Here is a 25,238-nt window from a genome sequence, read left to right as displayed (position 1 = left end):
CCATGGGAAAAACCCACGCAGACACTGAAGGCACAAAACAGAATATCATTAAGAGATCAAGATATGAATTACTTGGCAGGACTTCAAAAAAACTGACAAATAATTGATACCTGAATAAAATTATGCTTATTGCTTACAAACTGTGTACTGTTTGGAAAATAAATTGAATTAATTTACTTTAACAAGATCTGCACTGATACCAGTGTGGTAGATGAAATTTTGTAAATCACACATCAATACAGAGAAACTCTATCTTGACTGAAACTCTATCTAAACGTGGCAAGGGTTTCAGTGTGGCAAATGGAAGCCAGGCCAGGGTTTTTCCTATGGTAGGCAGGCTGGGCGGCAGCAGGTGTGGAGCTGACGCCACCTGTGATTGGCTCTGCTGCGCCATTTTACACTGGCGGGCCAATTAATGCTCACCCAGCGTAATATTCGGCCGGTAGCACTCAGCGCTACCTGCGTGGGCAGGGGAGAGGAGGGAGAGTTGGGGCCAGAGCTCTTTCACACATGAGTGCGAAAGAGCGCAGCAAACTCCCAGAGGCACAGAGCTGCCTCCGGGAGATTGAATGGGGCTTAAAATAATTAAAGAATTGATTTTAAAATTTATTTAAACATGTCCCCATTCATGTGGCTGTGGGGACATGTTTTATATTTATGAAAATTAATTTATTTAATAAAAGCTTCAGGAAACCTCATCCTGCTCGTGGATGAGGTTTCCTGGAAAACGCAAAGGCTGCATGGGCTTTCTGCCCGCCCGCCAGCTTTGGCTTTTAAGATCCACATTATAAATACTGGGGTGGGTTCTGCCAGGTTGTGCTGGTTTGACTAGTGAAATTTACCCAATAGTCTGAGAGATTGAAGAATTTCAAGCGCTGATTACATTCAGCGCAAATTGAGCTTCTGCAATATTTTTATGCTGATTTTAAAAACATCACACTGGAAGTCAGCCCCGCCCTGAAAGCTGGCCCCACCCAAATCGAATTAATGAGCTTGGTGAATTTCCATCAACTGCACCCATTTCCTGCCCTTTGAGGAAGCTCTCCAAATTAACTTTTCATTGATTTATTGAATTCACTATGTTACTAGCACGTGCACACCAAATAAAACTAGTAAATGGTTCAGCATAGTTTTTAAAGTCGTTTTCATTATTTAAGATCAGGTTACTCATAGGCTGTGGACAAGGCATTTATTAAAAAATCTGTGATAAACCTTTATTTAGCTGTGGTGATAAAACTTCAACAGGTTATCACTCTTAAACACAACAAGGAATACTTTTTACTGCACAGAAAATACAATTATGTCCCATAAAGCAGGTTTTTGTGCTGGTCCATGTAAGACTTTACCCTGATGATCGAGAAATGAGTTTAAGCGGAAACTTGAACCATAATTTGTCAGGAAGATATAATCATTTTCATAATGTTATTGGACTGTATTATAGAGTAATAGTGGGGTCTGTGTCTATGTCTGTGTGTTTGTTTGTGTGTGTGTGTGTGTGTGTGTGTGTGTGTGTGACTGTGACTTAATTGAATTAAAGGCAGCTGGTCTGAAGGCTTTGATATAACAGAAGATAAGCTAGGTTTGAAATGCTAAGTAGGTAAACATAGAAGTAAAGGGAACATTTGCATTTGTAAATAAACCAGACTAGAAGGATTTCAAATGAAGGGATGAAATGTTTCACCTAGCCAGGTGAAGTTAAGAAACAGTGTGTTTATTTTTCCTGAAGATTACTTGTAAAATTGGTACCATGATAGATTTTATTATTAGAGGTAAAAGTCCAAAGACATAGTGAAACAATGGGAATTTGCATTCAATGGGGAAAATATGGACAAAGGAGCAAAGGTTGGGTTTAAGGAAAGGCATTCTAAGTTTTAAAACAAGTGTGATAAAACCTCCAGCATCAATGCCTCAACCTGCTGCCTACAAAGAACTGAAGTTAAGAAAACTCACTTTGAATTGGATTGTTCAGGGTATTGTGTTTCTTTGCCTTGGTCTTTTAAAATGTGTGTCTTACTTTGCCTTAACTAGGGGATTTAGAAGTTATCATAGTAGTAATTTGTAGATCTATGTGTGTACTTAAAATCACTTATTCTATTAATAAAGATTTAATATTATTACTGAGTTCAAGGCACGCATCTCAAAATTTATATAAATTGCAAAACAGTTGTGGCAGCTGTTTCAAGTTTTCCTTTGGGATTTGAGCAGCTCAGCATTTACCATCAGCTGTACCATAACACATTTCACTTTGGAAAACTATCGCGATTCAGAACCCAATTTATACCTAAAGTTGAAACTCTGCCCTGATATCTTGTACAGGCAGACGAGACACGCTAGCTTATTTGGCTGATTTTAGTTTGTGTGGTGAGAAGTAAAAAACCACAACCCCCAGAGAAGGTCAGGGAAAGCTGTCCAATTAATTTTTAATGCAAATATAATAAAATACATTTGTTCTCAAAGCTAGAATATTCACCTCCTGGATTTCACTTTCATTATAATACAGTTTAGTTTGTACCAGGGTTTTGTCGGACTCATTCATTTGATTTGAAATTAATGAACTGTAACCCATGCCAACAACCACCATATTAATAACAGTCTGCACCATCATCTTCAGAATTTTCAGCGGCTGCCAGTATGTCTTGTAGTAGAGATCGGAGACTGCTCTCAATGTGATCACTGCTGCGAATGAGCTGTTGGTGTTGGAATTCCAAGTCTAGTGCTATCATAACCTCAATGACGTCATTGACATTTTGCAAATTTAAGCTACTGTAGTAAAGCCAATCGCCAAAACTTTCTCGATTTGGTTTGTGTCCATTTGGTTTGTTGTGAACTTCTGCGTTGTCAGCACCTGAAGCAATCGTTTTTAGCTTCATTAGGATCTCACATGCTTTCTGAGCCACTGGTCTATCACAGTCCCACAAAGCATGAAATAAGATAGTAAAAATTCCTACATCGCAGAGAGTCTGCAGAAAGGTCTTCACTTGTGTAGAATGAGTGTTATTTGACAACACAGCTGCATATGGACTTATGGATAAGTTGGAAGCTGACTGATCCATGAAAGCTTCTGCCAGTTCCAGGCTATGAACTTTGACCTCCCAATCTAAATCATTGCTTCCTATTTTTAAAATAACAGGAACAAAATTTTCCAATTCACATGAACCAAGCATGTGGCTATTTTTCAGCCAATCAGCAAGCACTTTAACTGCAGCTCTCCTGGGAAAACCCTCTGTATCCTGGTTCAAAACGTCCAATAAATAGGACAGAATATTGCCCTAGAAGGCAAAATAGAGAATGTAAAAATAAAACAACTTATTACATTTATTTGTTCTTAACGTTCTCAGTGTCAATCAGCACAATATTGGGATTCATATAAATGAGAAGCAGCAGACTTTTACTCTAACTAAAAATACTCCAGGATGCAAAAATCTAATATATAAAAGACTATATCTAAAGGACTGCAGCAGTTCATGGAGGCAGCTCATCACCGCCTTCCCAAGGGCAATTAGGGATGGGCAAATAAATGCTCGCCTAGCCAGCAATGCCCACATCCCATGAATGAATGAAAAAAATACAATTTATTCACATGTGAATACAGCCTTCATTTTTCTTATGTGAATTACAACAATGAGTAATACTCTAAAGTAAAACATACTGACTCCAAAAGTTTTTTTTTCTCCCTAAAGGGTGGGGAGATATCCCATCAACAGTGATGGGGCAATAGTGAAATAAAATATAAGTGGCTGAAATATGTCATGCAAGTTAATTCCCATTAATTCTCCCGTGGCAATGCTGGATGCCAGGGCTCCAAGTTTCTTCCTAGCATCCAACATTGGTATGGATAGCACAAAAGCCAATTACATTTTAAATATCTCAAAAAAAACATTGCATCTGAACAAAATGATCAACTGCACAAGCAGGGGAAAAATTTAAAATCTGAAATTCAACTCTTTAGCCAATCTCTGGCCCCCAACATCGTATGGACACCCTGGTCATAACCAGAGAGCCCATCAAAAATATTTAAAATGTGAAATCTGAAAATCAGCTGGGGTAAGGAGTGCATCATGGATTTTGAATGTGTTGTCACTTCCCAAATCTGTGCCCATATTTCTGGGAACGCCATGTTTGAATCCCTCCAGGAAGGTTTCTGCCCCTGCCACAGCATCAAAGTCAGAACTGACATCCTATGTGACTGTGACATAGATAATCTATTCCTCCTTGTGCTTTTCAACTTGACTGCAACTTTTGACAAGGTTGACCACACCATCCTCCTTCAACACCATTCAACCATTGCCCAGCTGGGTGGGGCTGAACTTGCCTGGTTTATCTATCTAATTGTATCCAGAGAATCACCATCAATGGCTTCTCTTCCCACTTGGTTAGCTCTGGCACTCCCAAGGATCTATCCTTGGCCTCTCCTATTTTTCATCTACATCTCAGCAGCAACTTCCAAAAGCACAATGTCAGTTTCCACATGCATGCTCATGACACCCAGCTGTAGCTCAGCACCACCTCTCCAATGTCTCCAAATTGTCAGACTGCTCGTCTGACATCTAGTACTGGATACGCAGAAATTTCCTCCAATTAAGTATTAGGGAGACTGAAGCCATTTTCTTTGGTCCTCGCTATATACTCTGTTCCCTAACCATCCATTTGCCCCCTCTCCCTGGCAACCATGAGGGTGAACCACACAGTTTGCAGCATTGGTGTCATATCTGACTCAGGGTTGAGCTTGGACCATGCAACTAAAACTGCCTATTTCCACCTCCATAACATTGCTCGACTCTGTCTGTGCCTCAGCTCAACCGCTGCTGATACCCTCACCCAGGCTCTTGTTACCTCTAGACCTGACCTAAATCTCTCCATGGACTCACAGCCCCCTAACTCCCAAAGCTCTGTCATCTTTCTCAGTCCTGCAATCCTAGATATCTGAATTCCTCTTAATTTTGGCATCGAGCATCACAGATTTTAATCACTCCACTATTGTTGGCTGCACCTTCAGCTTCCACAGCCTTAAGTTCTGGAGCTCTTTCCTGAAACCCCTCTACCTCTCTTTCCTCTTTTAAGACAGTCCTTAAAACCTACTTCTTTGGCCAAGCTTTTGGACATCTGCCTGAATATCTCCTTATGTGGCTTGGTGTCAATTTTTGCATTAAAACACTAGAACATTTTATTACATTAAAGATGTTCTAAAAATACATGTTATTGCTGGTGTGCTGGAGAGAAATCTGGCCATTCCAAACTATGCTCCAATTTAGCTAAAGTGAAATAGCTCAGCCATTCATGTGGTCATAAGAGTGCTGGTTTTCTTTTGTTAGCAATGCACACTGTATTTCTCTGGCACTTTTAAAGCTATGCATAGTTCAAACAATAAATTATTGAAGCTCTGAAGTAGTGGTTTCTAAAAGCTTTACAGAGCACATATAGCTACAAGGAGAATATTTACTTTAAGGCAACGGGTTAAGCTTTTACAATAAAATTGCTGCACAAAACATCTTCATTACACAGGTTAGCATCCATCACAAGAAGCATCCAACATAATCCAGCTGTAGTCACTGCTAATTGATAATAACCATTACTTGCCCTATTTCAGAAGAGAGGTGAGCCCGGAAACAGGCAGCAGCACCTAATAGAGTGGGAGAGAGGAGGGCCCGGAGTCAGACCAGTAATTAAAAGAGCGGGAGAGAGGAGGACCTGGAGATAGTCAGAGCAGTCTAATCCATGGCTCCAGAGTGGACTGACCACATTCTGAAAATAATCAAAATGTGATGTCACAGGAAAACAGGGAGTTGATTGGTTTTTGTGTATTTTTCTCATTTAGCTTTCAAAGCTCAGGTAATTTTAGTAATTGTTAGGTTTTATTAGTAGTAAAGCTTATTAGATTGGCTGGTGAGTATTTCCTATTTATCTTAACTAGGAAATTTCAATCAGGTTAAGTAGAACATTCATTGAAATAATAAAAATATAAACACAGGCAAGACGATAGACATGAATTAAAATTTAATCAGAAAAGTAACTAATTAAATGTGATAAAGATGGAAGGGCAGGTGATGTGTGGTGGTTGCAGAATGTGGGAGCTTGTGGATACCTATTTGATCCAAGACAAAAACATCTGCAGTAAGTGTCTGGAGGAACTTCAGCTCAGAGTCACTGAGCTGGAGGCCATGCTGCAGACACATCAGGGAGGGGGAAAGTTACCTGGACACTTTGTTCCAGGAGGCAGTCACACCCCTTAGCATAGAGTCTTCTGATTTCATCCACAGTCAGGGACAGGACGGTGTTACTCCAAGTGAGGCAGGTATGGGAATCAAGAAGGTTGATGTGGAGGAGCCTCTACCTTGTAATCATCCAACAGGTTTGAGGTTCTTGCAGCCTGTATGGACGAAAGTAGAAGCTGCAGGATGGATGAGTGAACAGACTGTGGTCCTGCTGTAAAGGAAGCTATTCAAGCTGGGGAGGGGTTGGGGGGGGGGGGGTGGCAGCGACGGGGAGAGTTCATAGAAATGTAATGGTACAAGTGGATAGTATAGTCAGGGCACAGGCACAGTTCTCTGCAGCTGAGAGCATGAGTCCAGAAGGCTGTGTTGTCTGCCAGGTGCCAGGGCTCAGGACATCTTCTCTGGGCTGGAAAGACACGTGCAGTGGCGGCAGGGGGGCGTTAATCCACTTTGGTACTGGTGACAAAGGTAGGACTAGGAAAGCGGTTCTGCTTTGCAAGTATGGGCAGCTAGGGGCTAAATTAAAAAGCAGAGCCTTAAAGGTAATCATCTCTGAATTATTATCTGAGCCACAAACAAACTGGAATAAGGTAAATAAGGTTAGAGAGTTGAATGCGTGGCTTAAAGATTGGTGTCAGAGAAATGGGTTTCATGGGGCACTGGCACCGGTACTGGGGAAAGTGGGACCTGTACTGTTGGGAAGGTCTTCACCTGAACTGCGCTAGGACCAATGTTCTTCAAGTCATATATTTAAGGTGGTAGAGAGGTATTTAAACTAAATAGTGGGGGTGAGAAGTCAAGGAGGGAAGATGTGATAAATCAAAGAGAGGAGAAGGCAAGAGAGCACGGTAGCAATAAGGGAATTGATAATCTGAGTGTGGCAGGAAGGACAGAGCACACAAGCTTAATGGTGCATCAGCAGATAACACTAGAGATTGTGAAAATAATAAAAAGACAGAATTAAAAGCACTCTATCTGAATGCACACAGCATTTGCAACAGGGTATATGAATTGAGGGCACAATTTTTAAAAATTCATTCATGGGATGTGGGCTTCGCTGGCTGGGCCAGCATTTATTGTCCATCCCTATTTGCCCTTGAGAAGGTGGTGGTGAGCTGCCTTCTTGAACCTCTGCAGTCCATGTGGTGTAGGTACGCCCACAGTGCTGTTAGGAAGAGAGTTCCAGGATTTTGATCCAGCAACAGTGAAGGAACGGTGATATATTTCCAAGTCAGGGTGGTGAGTGACTTGGAGGGGAACTTCCAGGTGGTGGTGCTCCCATCTATCTGTTGCGCTTGGCCTTCTAGAAGGTATTGCTCGTGGGTTTGGAAGGTGCTATATAATGAGCCTTGGTGAATTCCTGCAATGCATCTTGTAGATGATACACACTGCTGCTACTGTGTGTCGGTGGTGGAGGGAGTGAATGTTTGTGGATGTGGCGCCAATCAAGCGGGCTGCTTTATTCTGGATGGGGTCAAGCTTTTTCAGTGTTGTGGGAGTTGTACTCATCCAGGCAAGAGGGCAGTATTCCATCACACTCCTGACTTGTGTCTTGTAGATGGTGGACAGGCTTTGGGGAGTCAGGAGGTGAGTTACTCGTCGCATGATTCCTAGCCTCTGACCTGCTCTTGTTGCCACAGTATTTATATTGCTAGTCCAGTTCAGTTTCTGCTGCTTTGTCCTGGACAGTGTCAAGCTTCATTCCTGTTTTGAGACTTTATATAGCTGTTTGATAAACTGAGTGGCTTCCTAGGCCATTTCAGAGGGCATTTCAGAGTCAATCACATTGCTGTAGGTTTAGAATCACATAAAGGACAGCAGGTTTCCTTACCTAAAGGACATTAGTGAACCAAGTGGGTTTTTACAACAATGAGCAATGGTTTCATGGTCATCATTATACTTTTAATTCCACATTTTTATTGAATTGGCAGGATTTGAATTGGGTCCCCAGTGCATTACCCTGGGTATCTGGATTACTAGTCCAGCAACAATACCACTATGCCATCGCCTCCCCATATGGAAATAAACAGGTATGATCTAATGGTCATTGCGGAGATGCAGCTGCAGGGTGACCAAGGCTGGGGACTGAATATTCAATGGCATTTGACATTTAGAAAGGATAGACAAAAAGGAAAAGGAGGTGGGCTAGCGCTATTAACAAAGGATGACATCAGTACAGTATTGAGAGAGGATCTTCGATCGAAAGATCAAGATATAGAATCAGTTTGGCTGGAGCCAAGAAACAGCAAGGGACAGCAAATATTGGTAGGAGTTGTTTAAAGGCACCAAAAAGTAGTGGTAATGTAGGGCACTGTATAAATCAGGAAATTAGAGGTGCATGTGACAAGGGTAAACAGAGTAATTATAGGGGGTCTTCAATCTACATATAGACTGGCTAAGCCTAATTAGCACTAATGCTGTGGAGGACAAAATCCTGGAATGTATACGAGATGGTTTTCCAGAACAAAGGAACCAATTAGAGAACAGGCTATTTTGGATCAATGAGAAATGGCTAATTAACAATCTCGTTGTAAAGAAGCCTTTAGGGAATAGTGACCATAATATGGTATAATTTTGCATTAAGTTTGAAAATGATGTTGTTCAATCTGAACTCAGGGTCTTAAATCTAAACAAAGGAAACTATGAAGGTATGAGTGGCAAGTTGGCTGCAATAAATTGGGAAACTACATAAAAAGGTAAGATGGCAGAGAGACAATGGCTAGCATTTAAAGAACTAATACACGGTTTACAACAAAATTTACATTTCTTTGAGGCACAAAAACCCAGCAGAAAAAATGATCCAACCATGGCTAACAAGAGAAGTTAAAGATTGTATTAGATCAAAGGCAGAGGCTTATAAGGTTGTCAAAAAAGTATTAAGACTGAGAATTGGGAGCATTTTAGAATTCAACAAAGGAGGACCAAGAAACTGATAAAGAAAGAGGAAATAGAATAGGAAAGTAAACTAGTGAGAAATATAAAAACAGACTGTAAAACCTTCTATAGGTGTATAAAAAGGAAAAGATTAGCAAAGACAAATATGGGCCCAGTACAGGTAGAGACAGGAGAATTTACAATATGGAATACGAAAATGGCAGAGAAACTAAACAAATATTTTAAGCGGGATTTTCTGGCCCTGCCTGCTGCTGGGATCGTCTGATCTCTCTGATATTCAACGGGGCTGGGCTGCCGAAGCTCCCGCGGCGGGTCCCACCAAGACAGGGCCAGAAAATCCCAGCCTTTCTATCCACCTTCACGGAGGAAGATATGAAGGCACCTCTCAGGAAGACTAGAGAACCAAGGGACGAGTGAGAATGAGGAACTGAAAGAAATTAGCATTAGTAAAAAAGTATACTGGAGAAAGTAATGGGACTGAAAGAAGTGGCTGGAAAGATATTGGATGCATTGGTGTTCATCTTCCAAAATTCTATGGATTCTGGAATGGTTCCTGCAGATTGGGAGGTCGCAAATATAATTCCACTATTTAAGAAAGAAGGGAGAGAGAAAACGGGGAACTCCAGACCTATGAGCCTGACATCAGTAGAAGCGAAAATGTTAGAATCTATAAAAAAAGATGTGATAACTAGACACTTAAAAAATGATGGTAGGATTGGGCAGAGTCAATATGGATTTATGAAAGGGAAACATTTGACAAACTTGTTAAGAGTTTTTTGAGGATGTAATTGGCAGAATAGATAAGGGGGAACGTGTGGATGTGGTGTATTTGGACTTTCAGGAGACTTTCGATAAGGTCCCACACAGGAGGTTAGTAAGCAAAATTAGAGCACATGGGATTGGGGTGAATATACTGGCATGCATCGCTTAATGGACAGAAAACAGAGATCAACATGTCATTCTCAAGATGGCAGGCTGTGACGAACATGGTATTGCAAAGGTCAATGCTTGGGCCTCAGCTATTCTCAATTTATATCAATGATTTGGATGTTGGGGCCAAATGTATTATTTCCAAGTTTGCTGATGACACAAAGCTAGGTGGGAATGTGACTTGTGAGATGGATGCACAGAGGCTTCAAGGGGATTAGAAAGCCTAAGTGAATAGGCAAGAACATGGAAGGTGGAATATAATGTGGAAAAATGTGAAGTTGTCCACTTTGGTAGAAAAAACAAAAATGCAGACAATTTCTTAAATGTTGAGAGATTGGGAAGTGTTGATGTCCAAAGGGACCTGGGTGTCCTTGTTTATAAGTCACTGAAAGCTAACATGCAGGTGGAGCAAGCAATCACAAAGGCAAATGGTATGTTGGCCTTTATTGCAAAAGGGTTTGGGTACAAGAGTAAAGAGGTCTTGCTGCAATTGTAAGGAGCCTTGGTGAGGCCACACCTGGAATATTATGTAAAGTTTTGCTATCCTTACCTAAGGAAGGAAATAGTTGCCAATGTGTTCAGTTAAACAAAGGTTAGCTTTTGGTTATAGGCCTTAAAACCAAATATACTCTCATAATATTATGGTCTGAAAAGACCTTATCATCAAGTATTCATTCCACTGGCAAATCACAGAATCACACAGTGCAGAAGAGGCCCTTCAGCCCATTGAGTCTGCACTGACAGATGAGAAACACCTGATCTACCTACCTATCCCCATTTACCAGCACTTGGCCCATGGCCTTGAATGTTACGACGTGTCAAGTGCTCATCCAGGTACTTTTTAAAGAATGTGAAGCAACCTGCCTCCACCACTCTCCCAGGCAGTGCATTCCAGACCATCACCACCCTCTGGGTAAAAAAGCTTTTCCTTACAACCTCCCTAAACCTCCTGCCCCTCACCTTGAACTTATGTCCCCTCGTCCCCTATGTCCCCTTCAACTAAGGGGAACAGCTGCTCCCTATCCACCCTGTCCATGCCCCTCATAATCTTGTACACCTCGATCAGGTCACCCCTCAATCTTCTCTGTTCCAATGAAAACAACCCAAGTCTATCCAACCTCTCTTCATAACTTAAATGTTTCATCCCAGGCAACATCCTGATGAATTTCCTCTGCACCCCCTCCAATGCAATCATATCCTTCCTATAATGTGGCGACCAGAACTACACACAGTACTCCAGCTGTGGCCTCAGGAAGGTTCTATACAACTCCAACATGATCTCCCTACTTTTGTAATCTATGCCTCGATTGATAAAGGCAAGTGTCCCATATGCCTTTTTCAGCACCCCACTAACGCCTTCAGAGATCTATGGACACACATGCCAAGATCCCTTTGTTCCTCAGAACTTCCTAATGTCATGCCATTCATTGAATACTTCCTTGTCAAATTACTCCTTCCAAAGTGTATCACCTCACACTTTTCAGGGTTAAATTCCATCTGCCACTTATCTGCCCATTTGACCATCCCGTCTATATCTTCATGTAGCCCAAAACACTCAACCTCACTGTTTACCACCCAGCCAATCTTTGTGTCATCCGCAAACTTATTAATCCTACCCCCCACATAGTCATCTATGTCGTTTATATAAATGACAAATAATAGGGGACTCAGCACAGATCCCTGTGGTACGTCACTGGACACTGGTTTCCAGTCACTAAAGCATCCTTCTGTCATCACCCTCTGTCTCCTACAACTAAGCCAATTTGAATCCACCTTATCAAATTACCCTGTATCCTATGGGCATTTGCCTTCTTTATAAGTCTCCCATGTGGGACCTTGTCAAAGGCTTTGCTGAAATCCATATAAACTACATCAACTGCACTACTCTCATCTATACACCAGGTCACCTCCTCAAAAGATCAATCAAATTTTCTAGGCATGACCTCCCTCTGACAAAGACATGCTGACTATCCCTGATCAAACCTTGCCTCTCCAATTGGAGATAGATTCTCTCCTTCAGAATTCTCTCCAATAGTTTCCTTACCACTGACATGAGACTCACTGGCCTGTAGTTCCCTGGCTTATCTCTACAACCCTTCTTAAATAGCAGAACCACATTAGCTGTTCTCCAGTCCTCTGGCACCTCCCCATGGCCAGAGAGGAATTAAAAATTTGGGTCAGAGCCCCTGCAATCTCCTCCCTTGCCTCCCTCACCTCCCTCAGCAGTCTGGCTACACAAATCATCCAGACCTGGAGATTTGTCCACTTTTAAGCCTGCCAACACCTCCGATACCTTGACACTCCTATATCAATTTGTTTAAGAACCTCGCAGTCTCTTGCCCCATGCAGCATCATTTTTTTTCTCTAAATCACATCATGCCTGGACTTCGGAAGGAGCACACTTTGTGCTGCAGCTGAATCCCAAAACACATTTGTTTGTTCTGCATCAGCTTCCATCATTACTCAGGGGAGCAACAGAGGAGCGTGTGGATGAAGATATCAAGCAAACAATTATAACGAGGTAGAATTTTTAGCTTGGCGTGCGGGTGCATGCATGACCCGCTCAAGCGTAAAATAGCACGTGATCGTGTCAGGAGAGCGTCCCGATGTCATTCCACGCTCACGCAATATTTTGGTTGGCGGGCATGCGCAAAGTTGGAAGCGCGCCCATCGACAATTAAGAGGCCTATCAAAGCCATTAAAGTTGAAATTAACTCTGATTTTTCATCGTCTGTCCAACCTTACGGTTGGCAGACGGGCGAATCGCCCAGGTAGACTTTGCCTTTTTGATGAAACCTTATTCAAGGGCAGGATGAGGTTTCTGATATTAATTCTAAAACAATAAAAACGTTTGGACAGAATTTTTACCATCTATATGCTCAGGTGACTGATTCTGATGAAATGTGGACATTTTTTTCTGCATTTTAAAAGCTTTATTCATTGCTTTTAAATTCTTCAGCTCCCTGAGGCAGCTCTCTGCCTTCAGGGAGCTTTCATTCCACGGTCCCCCGTGCCCATGCTTAAGTCAGTGCCTGCTCTCCTCCTGACCCCATTCTGGCAGCGCTGAGCATTTCAGCATGCCTTTCACTCTGGTTGGCTGCTAACTGGCCAGCCAGAGTGAAATCGCAGATCGCAGTCGGTGGTCTATTCCCCAGCAATCCCGGACCCGCCGACCGCCAACCTGAAAATTCTGTCCAATGTTTCAGCCTCAGAAACAAAGTAAGGCTAAAAACCAGCCCCAAGTGGCAAGTTAAAAACAGCAAATAAAGATGGGCTGCATTTGTATTGGAATGTCTTTTTTCAACACATTGCTGCAAAAGCAAATTCTAAGCTTCAAGCAATACTATTTAATGAATAGAATACCTGCTATTATCTACTTCCCAATTATGTGAACAGTTCTATAAGAATTTAAAACTGTTCTCAGAATTAATTTAATTTCTTTAATTACTTGTTTTTGAATAATTGCTTTGAAGAGATCATTAACCATCTTTTATCAGTTGGTAGCAAATGAACTATTGGAACGGATATCTTAGAACTACCTACTATATTGTGGTTTAGGTGAAATATGTTGTACAATACTGTATATGATGCAGATAATTCCTGAATTGCTAACGTTAAAATTCATTCTAAGAGAGTGGTGGTACAGCATATTAATCCACAATACTGTAGAATAAAAAGGAGGTTTTCCTCTCAATTTCTCATTTAGTTAGCTCACAATCTCAATGAGATCAATAAGAGAAAAAAAGAGGCAAAGTTCTTCAGAACTGGTTAAAAATTGGAGGAAAACCAGTTTCAATGCTTTGCGTATATTCTGGTGTTACATTAAGACTGTATTTTTCATCTTGTAATAGGCAAAGAACAGCTGAAGTGGAATTATACATCCTACTAAAATGTAGGCCAATGCATTAGAAAAAAAAGACCCACCTTCACTGCTGTGACACTGTTATCATTTGGTAACATTTGCCAGTTAGGAGAGAGATAGCTCATCTTTCCCAAGGCAGAAATGGCACTTGCTCGAACGTAACTTTCGGGATCTGAAAGCAGCTCCAAAACAAGATGAGGAATTCCACAGGAACCAATTAGCTGACAGAAACTCTCAACTTCTGGAAGAAACATAACAAGCCAACAATGAAATCCAATTACAGTAAATTTGATATAAATGAGCAGAGCTTAGTAATGGTATTTTAAGTATGAACAATTATTTTGTCCATTCTGGCTTACTAGAACTCCAAGTATTCCGCTATATTTCATTAACCTAAATAAATTTATAATTGAGAAATTGGGTGAACAAATTGTGTACTACACCAGGTGGATAATCTCAAATCATTCTTAAATGTTACATTAAAATGTGATGAGAAATCAGGTGACAAATTTCAATTCTGTTAGGATCTCACCAAGACCATCTTAGTCATGCAAGTAGTTATTAGTTCATCAACCAGCCCCTAGGACTTGATTACTATACTAACTGACTGCTCTACCATTAAATAGTTAAATATTGTTAGGTTTATATTACTCCTCCCTAAAAATATGCCCCATTAGTGAAACTGCTTATACCTTTAAACTGGAAGCACAGTTGACCAAGGAACTCAAGCGTGGAGTCTCGAATCTCCCAATGAACATCAAATAGTCGCTTTTTCATTACTGATATGAAGTCTAAGGATATTGCAATAAGAGATCAGCATTAACTCCAGACCCATCCAGATATGCATCTAATACAAAGCACATCGATTTAAATTTAATCTAGATGAACTTTCTGAACACTGCAGTAACAGTTCTATACCAAATCCATACCTCCATTAAAATGGCTGGGGGTGGAGGGAGAGAAATTAAACCGAAAATGCTCAGCTCTATATTAGTATGCCACTTTAATCTTTCAAAAAATATCAAATGCCATATGAATCCTCAACTTTAGTTAATTATATACATAAAACCTTGAGCATTTTCAGTTAACTATGACAATGCTAAGTAATTGAATATTTTAGGTAAGGCAAATTCAGCAATGTTTTAAAGGCTAAAGTTAGAAATAAAACAATAGAATTTTCTCTCCAAATATTTTTAACAGTGAGTAATAAAGTGGTAACTTCTGGATCTGGCTAAAGTCTAAGCATACCAGGAAAGGTTTGCAGGAGGAAATGCTTATTTGCAGAAAGACTGCATTAGCCATTTCCATGTACAAGACAGCAACAGGAATATTTTTACAGTTTGCCAGCACATAAAAATATCCTTATTGATGTAAACAGATCTATAGTAATGAATTCTAGTGTTACAATGTTTAAGGATGTCTAAATGTTGCAAATATTGTAGCTAGCTAGCCCCAAATCAATGGGAACCAACAACAAAATTAAAAATTTCAGGGACAACTTTCCTGATCCTCTGGGAAAGTACATTTTTCCAGGCACAAAAGAGAGGAAAAGGGGATGTGAACCTGTTTGACTGGGTGTCCAGCATTAGGTGTAGGCTCAATGTAGGAATACAAATGAAGAGATAAGCATTCTGGTCTGCCATGTCGCTTTCCTGGATCTCTGGTTGCTGGGAAACCATATTACCTATCCATAAAGCCTGACTAACTGGAGGATCTATGGGGTTTGGGGTACAAATTATGTTTTATTTTGGAAAGAGACAACATCTACTCCTGGAGGAACCGAGCTGCTGGGACTTCCCGGTTGTTGGTCCCATTAGTAGCCTGCAGGTTCCTTTGGGTACATTGCCTGTATCCAATACTTGTTTGGGAAATTCTCTATCTTCAGTGAAATTCAATAACACTGACAAGTTAATGCTCAAGTACAAACATAATGCCCAATCTACTGACTGCATCTTGTGTAACTAGACTCGCAAAGGATAATCGGAGTAGACAACTCATCACATTTTGGAAATTCAAAACACAACCTGATGAGTTATTGTGACAACGTATTTAAAATAACCAAGCTTTGAATAAGTATCACACAATGCCAGGCAATGATAGCGTGTGGCTTGGAGGGGAACTTGCAGATGATGGTGGTGTTTCCGTGCTCCTGCTGCCCTTGTTCTACATCGTGAAGGTTGTGAGTTTGTAAGTACTGTCGAAGGAGATTTGCTGCATTCATCTTGTAGATGGTATGTACTGCTTCTACAGTTTGCAGGTGGTGGAGGGAGTGAATATTTAAGATGGTGGTTTGGAGTGCCAGTCAAGTGGGCTGTACTCCCTCCACTACCTGCAAACTATAGAAGCAGTATGTACCATCTACAAGATGCAGTGCAGCAACTCTCCAATCTCCTTCGACAGTACTTACAAACTCACAACCTTTACGATCTAGAACAAGGGCAGCAGGAGCACAGAAACACCACCATCATCTGCAAGTTCCCCTCCAAGCCACATGCCACCCTGACTTTGAAATATATCAGCATTTCTTCACTGTCACTGGGTTAATATTCCTCTCTAAAAACACTGTTGGTAAAATTACGCTACCTGGACTGCAGCAGTTCAAGGTGTCTCACCACCAGCTTCTCAAAGGCAATTAAGAATAGGCAATAGACGCTGGCCTTGCCAGCAACACCCACATCCCATAAATGAAAAAAAGCAGGAGGAAATTATGAAACTTGATTAAAAGATTTTAGAGAAATAAATTTACTCTTTACATGTGCTTCTAGCTCAGTTCTGTATTGTAATTATGTTTCATTTCAAATAAAATACCCTGAAACAGTGCAGAGTGGCCAAAAATAAAAGTACATTTTTTAAACATGCAAAATTGGAAAACATTTTATTTGTAAAATGGCAATTTATCACTTGTCTACTGCTTTGACTTGATGCATTATAGATGATGCTGAGGCAAGTCCTGCATCCCAACATTTCCTAAAAAAACACCACCAGTCAGGAGGAAGAGCAAGAGGAATCTGATTTGTCATGTTTTTCAAATTGTACTTTCAACTGCACTAGAACCTAGCCCTTGTGTGTATTGTGTAAACTGAAAAGTGAGTAAATCAATTTCACTAGACTTATAATGAAAGCATAGCCATGTATTCACATAAGCTTAGTCTTAATGTGTAGCACTAAGTATCATGCTTAAACACCAGCTACTTTTCTATCCTTCGCTGTTTTTAAACCCATTTTCTTCTCCCTTGTCCTGAAGCTAAATGTTGCTGGGATACCATTTCCCAGGTGCCAGGAGCTCTTCCATCCTTATTCAAATAGCTATTCTTCAAGTATGTCACCAGGCTATTTGACATCTATAATCAAGCCTTTCCCTGTTCTCACCCAGTGTCCACACAAGCCCTTCCTTGCAGGAATCACATATAGCTATCAGGGACAAGAACCCTAGTCTGGGGATTCTTGGGTCAATTTTAGCATCACAAATTCTGCCCTGGCTCACATCAGTTAACTAAAGAACACACACAAACTAAGAATCCAATCTCAGACGTTGTGTCGGACGGCTTATACTGAAGCACACTGCACATTTGCCCATAGCCATTGGGGAACCTGTTAGTTCCATTTTACAAACTCAAGACATGGATCTGGGTATGAAACATAATACTAGGGATTCAGCTAAATAAAATTGAAATTACATTGCCTTTTTATATTTTTCACTGATGTTTCAAAATCAGTTTACATTGAAAGATGGCCAAATATAGGAAACTGATAGGCATATTCAGTAGGAGTTAACGCTATATGCATAAACCAACGAGCCCCTGGTATAGTTAGTACTATAATGATGGCCTATAAATGAGAATCGTAAATTGGAAGTGTGAAAATACATGTTGCAGTTTGTTTCTGATTTCATTTAGAAACAAGTGAAGAGGGCACTCAGGGAACACATACCTCCGCTATGATGTGTTAATGATATTACAATTACATAGCTCTTCCTTGAGGCTTTTCCTGGCCTGACTGATGCTCCGTGACCAGAAAACTAAAAGAAAACTTTTTATTAAGAGCTCCCATCGCACAAAGGAGGCCTCAGGCCAGTCGATATCCAACAACCTGCTCTGAAATCTCTGCTCACATTTTGACAGCTGTGATAAATTCCACCACAGCAGCTGAGACAATCCAGAACATTCTAAAACACTCAACAACATTCCAAATAAAACACCCATAACATTCTAAGGGCAAATTGACTTTTCTTTATCTCTCCAATGTAAAAGAAACAATTAAAAATGTTCAACAAAAATACATTTCACTGAAACAAAAACCCAGCGAGGAAGATCCATCGTTTATTAAGGAGGTTAAGGATAGTATTAGATTGAAAGAAGAGGCTTTTAACATTGCAAAAATAGGAGCAAGTCTGAAGATTGAGAGTGATTTAGAAACCAGCAAAGGGCCACCAAAAAGTTGATAAAAAGGAAAAAAAAAGAGTAAACTAACCTGAAATATAAAAACATCATGTAAAAGCTTATACAAGTTGTTGTGATCCCAGCTGAGGTTACCCCTGGACAAGCTTGATCCCAGAGTGGAACCCAGTTTGATAGGTCCTAACTTTTAATTGTTTGTTTGGATACATGGAGTGTAGCTACCGAACAGAGTTACAGGAGTCAGCTGAGGAATTTTTAACAAAATAATAAAACATTTATTCAACAAGAAAAAATGAACTATATTACAATACTCCTTCACCCATAACTATACTTTACAGATATATACAGATTTGTAAAGATAACACAGGTTACAAAAGCTATCTTAAACTCTAATGTCCACAGTTAAGTACACAGTCCAGGGACCAATAGGCACACTGTGGTCAGACACATCACACTCTGAAACCAAGTAACAGATGCCACCTCAACCAGATGCTATGGATCTCCCATCAACTCCCCCCAAGGCACTTGTCACACCATGAACTAACCAGTCTCACTGAATTCCGTCTTTCACACGAGGGTTTCCAATCTTCACTCTCCAGGACCTCGCCTTGGAATCTTCTCCCAAACCGATGCTTCCTCTCAGACACCTTCCGTAAGGGTTCACCTCCAGGGTTTTGAACTCTCCTTCTGATGTTCCTTTTCCCTGGGTCACCACATGCATTGAAGCTGTCTTCCACACACTCTCTCTCACCGAATCAGCCGTCAATAGTACCACTGTTTCACATGCTCATAGCAGAGAGTTACGGTCCTGCAGTTATTTCTTTGGACCTTCTTGCGTCTTCACAGAATCACACAGTGCAGAAGAGGCCCTTCGGCCCATCAAGTCTGCTGTTCTTGCTTTACCTCTGCTTCCTGCAGCTTTTGCCTCTTTAAATCTGAAGCTTGGAGGCTTTTTCTCTGCCCATCACTCTTAACTTCACTTAACAGGACCTTTCCCAGGTTCCTATCCTTCCTTTGACTAGGAGGTCTTCTTGGGATTTTCCCCCGTTCCACTCCCCTGGATTTTTTTGGGCCTTTTCCTTAGCTTGGGACTGGCCATCTGTCCCTCTTCCTTCAGTTTCTCTCTGGCAGCTTCTTTCAACCAACCTTAGCTTGGAGCTGGCTATCTACCCCTTTGAGGTTGCTTCTCTGGCAGTTATCTTCAAAACCAGTTGAACTCCAACAGCTTCCAAAACAAGCTGCTGTTTCTAGCTTTTCTGTTTGTGTCTGCAGGAGAAACCTGCCTCTCTGGATCCCTGTTACTAGGCAACAGCCCAATTCTTCTACTCTTGTTTGTTTAACCTAGCTGCAACAGTTGTAAAACCCTATTAGAAATGCAGGCACCTTTTAAAAGTGAAACTAAAACTCAATTTCACCTTTCTTGACACACAGATACAGAAATATAAATCAAACTTAAACATTAAAACTAAAACTCATTCCTAACACTCTAAAAATGCAAATTTAACTTACTTAAACTATGTCTATTTCCTAACAAAGTATTTAAAAGGAAGAGAGTAGCTAAAGGACACATTGGTCCCTTAGAAACAGACAAGGAGAAATTATCATAAGGAATAAGGAAAAAACAAATATTTTGTGTCTATCCTCATAGTAGAAGATACAAGTTACATACCAGGAATAACCTAGGGGCTAATAAAAGTGAGGAAATTAAGGTAATAATAACATCAGCAGAGAAGAAATAATTGAGAAACTCAAGGGACTAAAATCTGACAAATCCCCAGGACCTGATGGCCTGTATCCTTGGGTTCTAAAAGACAAAGCTGCAGAGATAGTGGGTACGCTGCCTATCACTTTCAAAATTCCCTATATTCTAGAATAGTCCCAGCAGATTGGAAGTTAGAAAATATAACACTACTATTGAGAAAGGTGGGAGAGAGAAGGCAGGGAACTACATGCCAGTAAGCACAATATCAGTTGTTGGAAAGTGCCTGAATCTGTTATTGAGGAAGTCTTAACAATACAGTTAGAAAATCATAGTATGATCTGACAAAGTCATTATGGTTTTATGAAAGGAAAATTTGCTTTTTTGTTTTTTGAGGATGCAACTATTAGGGTTGATAAAAGGAAACATAAGATGTAGTATACTTTGATTTCCAAAAGGCATTTGATATGGTGCCTCATGAAAAGTTAATACACAAGAGAGGGGCTCATGGAGTTGGGGTTGCTACATTAGCAAGGACAGACAGGAAGCAGAGGATAGGGATAAATGGGGTATTTTCAAGTTGATGGATTGTGACTGGCGGAGGAGAGGTTGGGTCTGTACTCATTGGAGTTTAGAAGAATGAGAGGCAACTTAATTGAAAGATATGATTCTTAGGGGGCTTGATAGGGTAGATGCTGAAAGGTTGTTTCCACTTGCGGGAGAGTCTAGGACAAGAGGGCATAATCTCAGAGTAAGTGGTTGCCGCTTGAAAACAGAGATTAGGAGGAATTTCTTCTTTCAGAGGGTAGTCAATCTGTGGAATTCTTTACTGCAGAGGGCTATAGAGGCTGAGTCATTAAGTATATTCAAGGCTGAGTTAGACAGATTTTTTATCAGTAAGGGAATCAAGGGTTATGGGGAAAAGGCAGGAAAGTGGAGTTGAGGATTATCAGATCAGTCATGATCTCATTGAATGGTGGAGCAGACTTGATGGGCCGAATGGCCTACTTTTGCTCCTACATCTTATAGTCTTATGGTCACACAGGCACAGCAAGCAATTAGGAAGGCAAATGGAATTTTGTCTTTGTTGCAAGGGGATTGGAGTACAAGAATAAAGTAGTCTTGCTACAATCCTACGGGGCTTTGGTGAGACCACACCATACTGTGTGCAAATTTTGGTCTCCATATTTAAGGAAGAATATAATTGCATTGGAGGCAGTACAGCAAAGGTTCACTAGATTGGTCCTATGATAGGAGACTGAGTAAATTGACTGTATATTCTCTGGAGTTTAGAAGAATGAGAGGTGATCTCATTGGAGCATTGAAGAGAATGAAGGGGCTTGACATGGTAGATATTGAGAAGTTGTTTTCCCTGGCTGGGGAATATAGAGCAAGAGGGCACTTTTCAGGATAAGGGGCTGAGCATTTAGCACTGAAATGAGGAGAAACTTTTTCGCTCAAAGGTTTCTGAACCTTTGGAATTCTCTACCCCAGAAGGTTGTGAATGGGCTGTCATTGAACATATTTAAGGTTGACATAGACAGATTTTTAGTCTCTGAGGGAATCATGGGTTATGGGGAGTGCATGGGAAACTGGAGTTGAAGTCTAAGCCTAAGATTAGCCATGATCATATTAAATGGCGGAGCAGGCTTAATATGGGCCATATGGTCTTCTCCTGCTCCTATTTCCTACGTTCTGTTCTGAAAAGGGTCTTTAGAAAATTGCAGGATCCAGACCTGCATCTTCAACAAAAGCAACAAATTCTTCCCTGGGCCATATCCTGTATACGAAGTTTTGTTGCAATCTGTCCATTAGTTTTTGAGATATTTTGTTTACAGACACACAGATTAACGGGTGAAAACACTACCTACACCCTCCTTCGATGGTGGAGGTAATAAAGCTTAGGTAGGATGACAAAATAATTAAATATATATTGAATAGAATATAGAGTCAGCAGATAGCCAACACTGGTTTCCTACCTCCATGTAAAAACTCTTTCAACTTGGGTTCAAGTGCACGAGAGTCTACAGCTTCAGTACAATGTAGCATCCAGTAAAATAAAGCCTGGAGGGTTTTCTTTAAAACCTAAATGTTACAAATTTGGTTAAATATCAGAGTTTTTATATATGATACTCGATTCAATCGTAAGTGGTACAAAGTATATTTTGAGCAGTGGATTTGGACCTCTACCACCTCTCTCTCTCTCTCTCACACTCTCTTCAGCAGTCCTTCAAAATGAGGACGACACTTGCCACGGAGCCCGTGGCAAGAGCTTTCGCTGGAGTCTTTTAATGTGGGGAGACTGTTGCGCTGCGGTTATCTCACGGTTATGGCTAACTAGGAAGTTCCCCCCCCAAGTCACACATCATCCTGATTTGGAACTATATCGCCAATTTTTCATCATCGCTGGGTCAAAATCTTGGAACTCCCTTCCTAACAGCACTGTGGGTGTACCTACACCAGATGGACTGCAGCAGCTTGAGGTGGCTAACCACTACCTTCTCAGAGGCAATTAAAGATGGGCAATAAATGCTTATCATGTCCACGATACTCACATCCCAGTAAAGAATAAAAAAAAGTCCAGTTCAATTGCTTTTATGGCCACATGGCTGCAGCAACATCTGTGGTCCTGTTCCATCAAGGATCAAATGCATGAACAGCAGAGAACTACACTGAAACATTATGAAAAGGTCTATTTTAATAAAGAAATATATTACTCACAGTACTGTCTGTATCTGGGTTTCTGGCATAATCAAGCAGAAGGTTCAATGCACTGTTTACTTCCTCGATCCCCCCTAAAATTAAAACATTCATTTCAACAAGTTAAACCAATCTCTATATTGGTGTAATCATTTTTATAATTCAAAACTATTCGGTGGCAAAGTTCAAAAATCCTGACCAGACAGCTGCTAACACAGGCAATAAATAGTGACTGAAGTCAGGAAGGAAAAACATAAATTCCATTTTCTGAGTGTTACTCACCCCGTTTTAAACAATAACTTCTGAGAAAATTCTAGATTTTAAGTCATTAAGTCTCCAAGGCAAAATTTTATTTAATTCTGTGGTGTACCCTTGCATTTATTAAAGTCCAAGATTGTTAACCTAGAACGATTGATAAATTGTACCAAAGGTGTGAATCACTGAAGATGTTTATTCAAGGATAAATATTACTAACATAAACAAAAATCCACTTCAACATTTTTATTCATTTTCTTGCATGCTAAACTACCACTCTGCTATTAAGGCATTAGTATACAGACATTTGGCAGTGATTAGTCCCTCAGAGACAAGATAATTTGTTTTTCTTGGTTCATATGGCATGTTGCACATTTTAAGCTCTAGAATGTATTGTCTGCAAGAAGTCTGAGTTGCTATTGGTCTTGAAACAGTCAGATATAGTTACATCAGAGACTGAGAAAACTTCAATGCTTTATTATTGCTTCTGTTTTGTTTCATACCTGCCCACTGTGGGATTGCACCAAGAGCATCTATTCCTGCTTTCTGAACTTTGATGCATCCAATCAGGTGTCTGCTAGCATTGATGCCAGCTGAAGTGGTGGGAATAGCAGTGCCATTGCACAGCTTTAGGACTGTAAGCACCGAGTGAGTCAAAGCTTGGTACGGCAACTCTGTTTTCTGAGAGGGCTAAATAAGACAAAGAAAATCAACAATCTTAGCTTTATTTTACAAGATGCGTGATAGAATTAATTTATATTTAGCCTCAATAACTTTTCTTCCTTGGTCTCAAACAAATGCTTCCATAGAGGAAAAGGAATACTTTCTGCAGGTTAAGATAACCAATATACACTGTTTATTAACTGCTTCTAGGTATAAAACCAAGGATAGAGCAAGATTTGTTGACACCCATAACATCTTATATTTATTTTCCTGTTTACAATTCAGATTCCAGAGCCGAGGGAACAGCAGTAGAATTCCTAACGTATCCTTATTTGCTTACCATTCGTAAGAATTCCAAGAGATGTGAAAATGTTTGACAGAGCAAGCTGATACATGCTGATTTCTTGGATAGTTGGCGTTCAATATCGACTCTATAGTTTGAAGGTGCATCCAGTAAGGCTGTAGTAAATATAATGTTTTTTCAGTATTTGCTTGCATATACAGATAAGTTTAAAGTATGTTATCCAGTACTGTACTGAGAGAATCAGTACTGTTTTATAGTATGCAATAGTGGTTTTACATTCAAATCAGTGGGGGTTAACTCACTATTACGTTCGAATAATTTTTGTTGAAATGAATATTTTAAAAGGATGACTCCTCCTCCTCCTTCAGGTACCATCCCTTAAAAGGGCGTTGGTGACCATGGACATCCATTGGATTGGTCCATGACAATACTTGTAAAGTACTGCAGTGGCTTGCTGTTGCCTTCTGCAGCATGGCTGACCAGAAAACTTTTACCACCTGCCATCAGGTGTATTGGAAGGGTTACGGGCAGATAATCAACCTGTGTGGTCACATTCTGAATGTATCATCCATGACCATCAAGTCCTGAAGTGGGACTTGAACTCAGAGCTTCTGGCCCAGGGGTAGGCATGCTACCACTGTGCCACAAGACCTCCCCAATGGGATTACAACACTTAAAATTTATCAAAAAAAGTCAACTTTTGATTGGATTCTCCCACTGACTTAGTACTATCTTCCCCTCCAAACCCACATTCCACTATTGATTGCTTAATCAAGATTTTGTCCAGATTCTTGCTGGATGATAAGAAAATAGAAGGACAAAGCAAAAGACATTGCTTATCAAGTCTATCTTTTCAAACTAACTAAGGCCTAAACTTTCGCAGATTCGTGGAGAGTCTGTGCCTTATCCAAAATGGCGTCAGGATCCTGGATTCTGAAGTCCCACCCCCATTTCCAACAGATCCTATTTTTGCCAGTAGAGTAACGGAGACAGGACATGATTCACACATGGGGGAAACCCGAACTCAGCAGAGCTATTTGAACTCAGTGCTAAGTTCAAACAGACCGCATTTTTGCTGGAATGAGTGCCTTGTTCTGCAGTGAGATTTATGATTTTTTTTAAGTGGAGACATAAGTACTCATAGAAGGTGTATAATGTCTGTGGAGCTGTCAAGTTATTTAAATCACTTTGCCATTTAAATTAAAAAAAAATAGGCTGCCTGTGTCTCCCAGTTGAAAAAATTCAGTGCTTACAGTTTCAATAGATGTTTGTTGAAATAACCCTAAGGGCCATCATTATAGCATTATTACTATTTGGCTGC

General features: G+C 40.5%; 1 protein-coding gene across 3 annotated transcripts in view; it reads right to left on the bottom strand.

Moving 5' to 3' along the window:
* Positions 1-2,403: 2,403 nt before the first annotated feature.
* The window catches only part of brat1 (BRCA1-associated ATM activator 1), a 43,623-nt gene continuing 20,788 nt past the window's right edge, over positions 2,404-25,238 (bottom strand). For all 3 annotated transcript variants that reach the window (XM_041207474.1, XM_041207476.1, XM_041207473.1), the window contains 7 exons: positions 23,954-24,072; positions 23,454-23,640; positions 22,717-22,790; positions 21,975-22,080; positions 14,592-14,690; positions 13,962-14,140; positions 2,404-3,269 (listed from right to left, as the gene is read on the bottom strand). In XM_041207474.1, coding sequence (XP_041063408.1) covers positions 2,583-3,269; positions 13,962-14,140; positions 14,592-14,690; positions 21,975-22,080; positions 22,717-22,790; positions 23,454-23,640; positions 23,954-24,072 — 1,451 coding nt within the window. In that variant the 3' untranslated portion in view covers positions 2,404-2,582. The remainder of the gene's footprint in view (positions 3,270-13,961; positions 14,141-14,591; positions 14,691-21,974; positions 22,081-22,716; positions 22,791-23,453; positions 23,641-23,953; positions 24,073-25,238) is intronic.

The sequence above is a fragment of the Carcharodon carcharias genome, chromosome 15 (genome assembly GCF_017639515.1).
Source record: "Carcharodon carcharias isolate sCarCar2 chromosome 15, sCarCar2.pri, whole genome shotgun sequence".
In the NCBI taxonomy this organism is placed as follows: Eukaryota; Metazoa; Chordata; class Chondrichthyes; order Lamniformes; family Lamnidae; genus Carcharodon; species Carcharodon carcharias.
Note: the sequence above shows the minus strand (reverse complement) of the source record. Positions and strands in the feature narration are given on the sequence as shown.